The sequence below is a fragment of the Plectropomus leopardus genome, chromosome 14 (genome assembly GCF_008729295.1).
Source record: "Plectropomus leopardus isolate mb chromosome 14, YSFRI_Pleo_2.0, whole genome shotgun sequence".
In the NCBI taxonomy this organism is placed as follows: Eukaryota; Metazoa; Chordata; class Actinopteri; order Perciformes; family Serranidae; genus Plectropomus; species Plectropomus leopardus.
This window is the reverse complement of record NC_056476.1, coordinates 6,944,439-6,953,970: the sequence shown is the minus strand read 5'-3', so window position 1 is coordinate 6,953,970 and position 9,532 is coordinate 6,944,439. Positions and strand designations below refer to the sequence as shown.

General features: G+C 39.1%; 1 protein-coding gene across 1 annotated transcript; it reads left to right on the top strand.

The window, feature by feature from the left end:
- The first annotated feature begins 1,755 nt into the window (after positions 1-1,755).
- vsnl1b (visinin-like 1b) lies at positions 1,756-9,496 on the top strand. The gene is made up of 4 exons (XM_042501293.1): positions 1,756-2,083; positions 5,120-5,286; positions 6,242-6,457; positions 8,752-9,496. The coding sequence occupies exons 2-4, from the start codon at positions 5,125-5,127 to the stop codon at positions 8,947-8,949; spliced, it is 576 nt and encodes a 191-aa protein (XP_042357227.1). The 5' UTR covers positions 1,756-2,083; positions 5,120-5,124; the 3' UTR covers positions 8,950-9,496.
- The last annotated feature ends 36 nt before the right edge of the window (positions 9,497-9,532 follow it).

Genomic DNA, 9,532 nt, shown 5'->3' with positions numbered 1-9,532 from the left:
CGTGATACCTTGGCAAGACGGCTGCAGACTACTTTTAGAGTAGCAAGACTTTGCAGCGTTTCCAGCGACAACTATGGCACCACAACTAGGTGTTTTTTTTTTTAGTGAGACATTGCAGCATTTTCAGCCATGAGTGTAGCACCAAATCTTGTTTTGTTTTGTTTATTATCAAGACATTGCCGAATTTACAGCTGTGATTGTGGCACCATAATTGGGTATTTACACCAAAACATAATCTAAGACCTAAGTGAAGCTGCAGACCGCTGTTTGAAATCAAAAACCCACAAATCTATTTTTTTTTTTGCTAGACATCACTGCATTTCCAGCAACAAATGTGGGCCCAAAAACTAGGAGTTTTTTAACAAGCCATTGTAGCATTTCCAGCCATGATTGTGGCAGCAAAATATATTTTAAAACAAAAACAATGATCTTAGACCTAGGCTGGAAGACTGCCAGGCTGCAGACCATTGAAGACCACAGTTTGAGACCAACAAACAACAAATTTGGTTGTTTTTTGTGAGACTTTGCAGCATTTCCAGCAAGTTAGACTGACAAGCTGCAGACCACTTTAGACCAAAGTTGTTTTTTTAATCAAGACATCACAGCATTTCTAGCCATGACTGTTGCCCCTAAACTGAGTATTTTAAAGCAAATCATGATCTTTGCCTATGCAGGAAGAATGCCAAGGTGCAGACCACCATTTGAGACCAACACACAACAAAAAAGATTAGGATTTTTTAGAGAGAATTTGCAGCAATTCCAGGTATGATTCTGCCTCCAAACTGCTGTTTTAGCAGGACTTTGCAGCTTTTCAAGATGCAATTATGCCACCAAAACTGTGAGTTTCTCAGCGAGACATTGCAGCAATTTCAGTCGTGACTGTGCTACCAAAACTAGGTGTTTAAAGCCAAAACATGACCAAGGTGAGACAGCCACCAAGCTGCAGACCACTTTTGGAGACCAATAAACAACCAAACGGTGTATTTTTTCTTTTTTGCGACATGTCTAGAAGTAAAAACAAAGCTTTTGGTTGCACTGTCCCTGGAGGATAGAAACATTCATGTTTAGTGACAAACAAGCTGCTGGAAGACACAGTGACAATTTGCTAAAATTAACCGGTTTTGTTTGTCTCAAACAGTGGTTTGCAGTGGTCACTTGGCAACCGTCTGGTCCGCTCATATATAACTTAATTTTAGAAACATTAACATGTTGTGTAAATGTACAAATGTAACATATCTGTGCTTTTTGGAAACATATTATGCCAAGATATTATTCTGGCAAGTGGGCCGGAGCAGCCTTGTACATAATTACACCCAACACATGGGCTAAATCTTAAAACTTTTATACTTCACATTGGGAAATAAACCATATAACCAGGTAATTGTACTGCTAACTGTATAAATAAAACAAGATAAATTAAATAGAATAAATAAATCACACTGTGGGTGTTTAAAATCCTCTGAGGGCTGCAGTAGTGGATGACTTGGACCCATGTGGCCCTACACTGAGGCTTTTAGTGACCCTTGCTTTGTTAACCAGCCTTGATTGTATTAATTAAATTGTATTATTCTTCCAAAAAGCCACGCTCATTGACAATATGACTGAACCATTTCACCCTGTCCTGCATCTATTTCCTGAGTAGTTACAGTGAATTATTATTATTTTTCTTATCTGGGGCCAAAATCTCCCCAGTTTTCATTTCCTGCTGATGAAATTTCAGGGCTGACCATCCTCATCACGATGAAGGATCCGGTTATAACGTGACAGGATCCAGCTGAACCGAAAGCGAGCAGCAGAGCAACAGTGAACTTATGATCAGGCTGTGATGCACACGGGTGACGCCGCGCTCCTGTAGTCGCATAACCACAGACTGGCGTGGGATCGGTCCCTGCTGCGCCTCATCTGGAATAACGTCGGGAAAATCCAGAAATTTCATTAGCGGGTGTTTTTTTAAGGAGGAGAGCAGTGTCGAAAATAATTCCCTTTGGGCAACCGTTTCCATCGGAAGGGAGTTTTCTGTACTTTGCAGAAGCCTGAGCAGATTTATTCCGATAGAGAATCACCAAATATAGGCTGTAATAAGGTAAGAAGTGATTGCCTGCAGATGTAATGTCATGTGTTAGATTTTCACATTATATATGCAGCAATCGGCTTGTGTTGGTGTGTCACGCGTTATTTTTTTTTTTTTATATTTTCCTTGTGTTTGAATGAATGGGATCGAGCAGAAAGAAGAGGGGCTGGCACACGGGCACCTGCGCATCCCTTAAAATAAAGCCACTGCGTTTTGCCTGGAAACAAGAAGAAAACAGACATAAAATAGATCATTTGACGAATTAAAGAAAATGTCATCCAAATTTACGCAATTAATTGGCTTTTACGCATGCGATGTGGCTCTGCGGTGGCACCGAGGGAGCTGTCTCGCGTTTTTAAAAATAGGTCTCTTTTGGTTATGAAATTTTGACATGTTTTTTGGCCCCAATGCGCATGGAAAGATGTCATTAGGAGCGGGGATGGTGGGATCTAATCTGAAAATACTCTCACTGCGTCGTTTCCATCGGAATGCAGCAGCGTCTCTCTCTCGCTCGCACAGGAGGCGGTTAGCTTTAATAGCATTAACTCAGATGTCATTGCCCAAAGCGTGAAATAAAACAGCATCTGTTGGCCCCTGTTTGGGCAGAACGAGTCATTCATGCCGGTGGCCTGTGCGGTATGAGGCGGATGTTTAAAACGCCGCAGTTGCATGATGGCGAGCCGTTTTCTCGGCTCAACGCTCCGTGAAACAATTGTGATCTTCCTGCAAAAAAACCCGTTTCTCCTCAAGGTCATCCACTGCAGAGTGTTTTACACATTAAACCAAACACCAGCACTTGGAATTACAAAGCATGCTCGTTTGGTTTGGTTTTATGACATGCAGCGGGTGCACATTAAAGGCTGTGGTTTGCACTGATTTTGGCTGTAGCGCACATTTCTGCTGTTTGTTGTGGAAGGCCCGAGCCAATGCAGTGCTGTTTGCTGCTGCTGCTGCTGCTGCTGGTGGAGGAGCTGTCCAGCCTGCTGTCATGCTACTGCTGCTGCTGCAGAGACCATATGTTGGCCCTCAAGTGGTGGAGATTCCCACATTCGCCCGACATGCAAATGTAATTTGTTAAATTATGTATCAAGAATTGACGCATTCTTGGCCACTTTGTCATTTGCCACATCAGGATTCAATAATTCATGGATGTGGAGCTGCTCTGATGCTCAAGTTGTCATTACCGAGGCCCTTCCAGTGTAGATAATCCAGTCTGATTGGTCTGTGGATTGCCCACAACTGGCTTAAACGCTATAGCCTATTGTATACAGACCACTCGTTTATAAGCTATATTCCCCACTGATCCAGATTACAGCAGGCCCACTGCACTGTAAAATCTGACAAATAGATTTTACTTTAAAAAACAAACAGGAAACCAATTGCCTTGAAAAGTGTAAGTAAATAGAACTATTAATCTTAAAGCCTCCAAACATAGTTTTTTTGTTTAATCATTTAATTATGAATTTAATGCTGATTGCCCAATGTAATAGTTATGGAGATCCCAAATAATGAGTCCTAAAACCTGGAAATGAATTAAACATTTTGTTCTATGACATAACATATGTCAGTAAATACCAAACTTGAAAGTTTTATGTGTCTTAAAAAAGGGCAGTGGCTATATGAGAATATAGAGCATCACCACGCCGAACACGGTTTTACAGCCTCGGAGGTGCGGTGATGCTACCATACTGTAGTTCACTTTAGCCTAGCACTAGCTGAGGTTAAGGAATGAAAGTGGTGTTGCTGAACAAAAAATGTGAGTAAAATAAATGTATTTTTACCTTAGAGCATATTTTCTGCAATGATCCAAAATCCAATGAAAAAATCCCATTGGCTTTTTGATGAGGGAACAAGAGCGACGTTAGCTTCTTGGTTGGCCTTCAGGAAAACATCATCCCTGGGGCGCTCTATAGAAGAATGGGAAAAAAACGGCGTTAAAACTTTTGCTATTAGCCTCGCTCTCACTATGCAGTTCTGCCTGCCTTCGGGCCTTTTTTTTTACTGATGTTTTTTTAGTGTCGATCGCATGTCTGTTTATGCTAAGCACTGAAGAAAACAAATAACGATCCCGCTTGTCTTTGCGACATTGGCGTCAACAATTACACCTCTTGGAGATGCTATATGGGAATAGAATTACAAAGCTGTAAACATATTATTTCATTTATGTTTATCTAATTGTTAAGTTTACCTGAAATTGAGTTATATTTACTTAATTTTGCGAAGTTGTAGCAACTTAGAAATGTCAAGTTTAATGAAATCAATCTTTCTAAGTTTTAGCAACTTCAGTAAATCAAGTTTACTGTGCTATTTATCTGTATTCTGCTGGTTGCAAACTAGTCAATCATGTTCTTATTTTCTTAAACACGTTCACAAAACAAAACTCGCAGATCTCCAAACTACATTGGAAAAATACTTTTTGTCATGTTCAAGTTAAGTCAGACTAACTTGGTTTACTGAAGTTGCTGTCACTTAGAAAGAATAAGTCAATTTTTAAGTTGCAACAACTTGACAAAATTAAGGAAATTCAGTTGAATTTCAAATAAACCTGACACTCTGGTGAAATTTAAACATGAATTAAGATTTATAGTTATAGTAACTTAACTTCCATGGGTTTCCAAGATTATTTTAAGTGAGATGAACTGATCAGATTTTACAGTGTGTGCGCTCCATCCTCACTCAGGTCTCTGGATTTACTGCAGCAGTGCCTCTCTTTACAACCGAGCGCAGGCTTTGTTGTCATTGTCAGGTTATAGGACAGTGTTTGCAGTGGAAACTTGATAGCGGCGATCGAACATTTAATGAACTGGATCTGCTCTGACAGTGACGATCCAGGTCAGTGCTACCCGGGCCACGGGGCCGGCTCAAGCAGGCTGAGGGGGACAGAAATAGAACAAGAGCACCAGGGAGATATTTTACCCCCAAAAAACACACTCATATTTGAAGTAGGAATAAAAAAAAAAAGGTCTATGCTGCTGTGTGCTGGAGATTTTCATACCGCCATCGCTCAGGCATAAATAAATGCATTATTCACGTGTTCTTGCACCACAGGAACCATGGGAAAGCAGAACAGCAAGCTGACTCCCGAGGTGATGGAGGATCTGGTGAAGAACACAGAGTTCAATGAGCACGAGCTGAAGCAGTGGTACAAAGGCTTCCTGAAAGACTGCCCCACCGGCAGGCTGAATCTGGAGGAGTTCCAGCAGCTTTATGTCAAGGTCTGTGTGCACCACCGCTTCTCTCCTTTATGCTCCTTTCACATCTGTCTGAACATTTAATCATGCCATCAAACTGGTGCTTTATCTAACCTTCTGAAACCTGGAACAACTTCAGTTTTCTTGTGTTGCATTCAGACGCCTTTCACATGCATTTCAACCTTTAAAACCTGAGAAAATTGATTTGACTTCTTTTCAAAATATGGTTAATTAGGAAAAGGTGAAAAGAAAATGACCTGAAAATTAGTTTTTAGAGAGAAAATGCATGAGATGTTATTGCAAGCTAAAAATGACAAAAAATATGAATGATAACAACAATCTTATTCTATTAGTAGTAGATTTAAAGCGTTTTTTATAACTTAATTTTCTTGTTTATATTTTATTTTGTTTTATTTTCTAATTTATTTTTCTGATCAAATAAGGGGTTTTGTTAAAGCTGTTTTTTTGAAGAATAAAATGCTATTATTTTTCTTTTATAACATGTTTGTTTTCCTTAAAATTAAAGCCAATAAAGGAAAAAAAAAACACAACAAAGCAATTAAAACTACTTTCGATTGGACATACACATCATTAAGATGAATTTTTTTTTTTTTTTAAAAAACCCTCCAGGTACAAAAAGATATAAATAAATGAGATTTTAAATCAATAAAATAAATAAGATCGTTAAAAAACAGCTAAATAAAACATAATAAATAAGAGTATCAAAATTGCAGTGCAGGGGAGGATATGAATGATTATTCTTAAATTTCATTTGAATTATTAATTAATGAATTAATTTTTAACTCTTTTTCTTTTGAATTTACCTCTTTATTTTCTATTCTTTTAGCTAAATATCAGGTAGTATTGCTTTTAACTTCTTCCCATGTTTTTGAAATAAATCCAGCCAATTTGCTCAGGTTTTAAAGGGTTAAACCCCTGGCTGAATTACTGAATGCACATCTTCCCCCTACATTTGCAGTTCTTCCCTTACGGGGACGCTTCAAAATTTGCACAACACGCCTTCAGAACCTTTGATAAAAACGGAGACGGGACCATCGATTTCCGAGAGTTCATCTGCGCCCTGTCCATCACATCCCGTGGCAGCTTTGAGCAGAAACTCAACTGGGCCTTCAACATGTATGACCTGGATGGTGACGGCAAAATCACCAGAGTGGAGATGCTGGAGATAATCGAGGTGAGGGATTATCGAGTCATTAAGCCCTCGCTCATCAGGGGACCGGCTCTGTTGGGTTGTTTTTTTGTTGTTGTTATCAGTCTCCTGCACACCTGCAAGGCCTTGAGTGCAGAGGCAGTTTCATAACGACAGAAATGCAGTTGTATTGAATTACACTGTGCCATTTCTGGAAACACAATCAGGATAGTAAATCTGATAGGTTTTACTGATACTGGAGTGTATCGACTATTCCTGTAGTGACGAATATGCTTTATTTCAGAGCATCTACATCAGTGGTTCCCACCCTTGTCTATCTGACATACTCCTCCCTATTAAACAAACTTAACCACTTCATTGGCGCCAACTGCCATGTTCCAAATATTTTCATATGAATGGATTTGTTGAAAATTAGTACTATCAATGATTTAAAAGTTGTTACTATTACAATTTTGGATAGTGGTTTGGTCTTGTTTACATTCATTCTTCTACCTCTTTGAGTGGCAAACTGTTTATCCATTACCTTCAGCTCACTATTTTAACTTTTCCTCACAGTAGTTTTCATGGACTCTTTATGCAACTGCAGAGACTGATGTGTTGCAACTTATTGAGGTCAGTAGCTTAAATGTATGATTAGTTACACACAAATTTCTAATCCTATTTTTTCTTAGCACAAATTTGTAGAATACATTAAAATTAGGGCTGTCAGCTTTAAGGCGCTGCGATGTGATTAGGGTCCAAACATAATGTGGTATCTTTTAAACTGTGTTATTTGCATGCTGTTTTGTCCCTTCAATGCATCTAATAGTAAAGCTGCCACAGTGACTAAAAAAAAAACAAAAAAAACATCACTGTGCTTTTTAAACGCTCATTTTACTCTAAAAAACTCCCAAAGGGCTCAGTTGTCAAGTAAAAGTAATATGCACCTTGTGTCAAACGGAATAAAAATATCACCAAAGTCCCTCCACTTTGAGCTACTACCTTGGAGCTAAACATGCAAATGCAGCTAATCAGACTGATGCCAGCAGGCAACCACATCACATCTCAATAAAGGGGTGGCAACTGACTGCTTACCAGTCAACATCATGGAAGACTTGGGTCTAAGGGACGCTCTGAGGTTGGCATGTTGTGACCAGTCATATGCAGGTAACAATAGTTTCACGCATACAGGACCTTTATGAATCAGAAAGAGCAACAAAACTGGACCTCCTGAAAAGTGCAAATGCTGTTGCATTAACCGAGGATCATTGGACGTAAACGAGTAATCAAATCAAATGATCTCATTGACACTGATTGGACATTGCACTCCTTTGTTACCTCTAAGTCATGGTTTCAGACCACACTGTTGTAGCAGTGCAGCACTGATTTTAAAGTAATAAATCTCAAAGTCAAGATCATAAAGAAAATTTCTTTACATTCATTTGATTCCCAATCAAGACATGATAAGAATTGCTTTACCTTGTTAATATAGACTTCAAAACTGTTTTGAATTGCAGAATAACAGACTGTTAAACATGCAATTAAAAGGGATTAACTATTGAAATTCAGTGATTAATCGTAAATAAAAATGTAATGGTTTGACAGCCCTAATGAAAACAGGTTTAAAAAAGTCTGATTTTAATGCCTTTTTCAAAAGGTCTTATAATGTAAGACAGGTATTACGTAAATATGGTAAAAGTATCAAAACGCTGAATCTACAGAGAAATGCACAAAGTCCCTGCTCAGAAACTGTGCCTTTGAATGAGCCATCACGACATCCATAAAGTTGTGATATCACAACTATACTATGTCAAGGTAGAAAGTGACACTACAGTGCGGTTACAGTCATTTCCTGGCTGCAGTGACGGTGCAAAGATCCAGAGAACACAGATGTGAAATACCTCGAAACACTGACCAATCAGAGTAGACTGGGCTTTTTCAAGAGGCGGGCTTAAAGAGGGAGGTGGAGGGAGGAGCGTTTCAGACCGAGAACAAAATACAGGAATATTAAAGCAGACAGTATGAGAAAAATATAGTTTTTTCAAATATAAAAACATGTAAACATTTTTAGTAGATATCCAAAATACAGGTATGAACCTGAAAATTAGCATAATATGGGACCTTTAAATTAATCCTAATTTCAGTTTTTTAGTTAAATTTGTTTGCTGGTTGAGCTTTCCATGCACTCTTCCATCGCAACTGTTAAAGTCGACCCTAATGGTACAAGTACCTCTGGTTGGGAATTCCTGATTTAGATCTTTATGAACAAATCAACACATGTAGGCTCGGCAGGATTACATAAGAACCTATGCTAATTTCTCACTGCGCCTCACCCACAGGCTATCTACAAAATGGTGGGCACTGTGATCATGATGAAGATGAACGAGGACGGTTTGACACCAGAGCAGCGGGTGGACAAGATCTTCGGCAAAATGGATAAGAACAACGACGACCAGATCTCGTTGGAGGAGTTCAAAGAGGCGGCGAAGAGCGACCCGTCCATCGTGCTCCTGCTGCAGTGTGACATGCAGAAGTGAGCCCACCCTTGCTTGCTCCTCTCCCTGTCTGTAATCCACACACTCTGGACAGCAGCACATGTTTTAATGTCTCATTAGGTTCTCTGCCATTTCCACAGGAAAAAAACAATGCTTGGACTATTTTTCAATGGACTCGCTTCTTGTGGTTGTATGCATGAGAATGTCAAATGCTGAATAATTTTGAATATAGCTATAAGATATCATACATTTCTATTTCAAAACATGCCAATGTGATTTGTGCACAGTAATCCTATACATTCTCATCCAACCCTAGCTTGTATATCAGTGGAGCACTGCATTAAATTATGTTCCTGCAGTATTTAGGATCCCCAGTGTTCACTGCTGCAACTACTGTACGCTTTACATAATAGTAACAAAACAATAATTCCTATGATAATTGTAACTGTCTCTACTACCCAGACTTGTTGAGCTCTTGGAGAATAGAGAGGCTCCTGTCTGTTTCAGATGTTTTCACACGATGGAACCAAGAAGAGTAGGTTCTTTGCATGCATATATTACGTGTCAGAAAAAAAATATAATCTCTTACCTTTTGCATCTTTAGGTGGTTATAAAAGAGAAACCC

What these genes read in the sequence shown, in the direction of transcription:
- vsnl1b (XM_042501293.1), top strand. Translation starts at nt 5,125, where the DNA reads ATGGGAAAGCAGAACAGCAAGCTGACTCCCGAGGTGATGGAGGATCTG. An exon ending in TCCAGCAGCTTTATGTCAAG is followed by an intron (nt 5,287 to 6,241) that starts GTCTGTGTGCAC and finishes CTACATTTGCAG; the next exon opens with TTCTTCCCTTACGGGGACGC. An exon ending in AGATGCTGGAGATAATCGAG is followed by an intron (nt 6,458 to 8,751) that starts GTGAGGGATTAT and finishes CCTCACCCACAG; the next exon opens with GCTATCTACAAAATGGTGGG.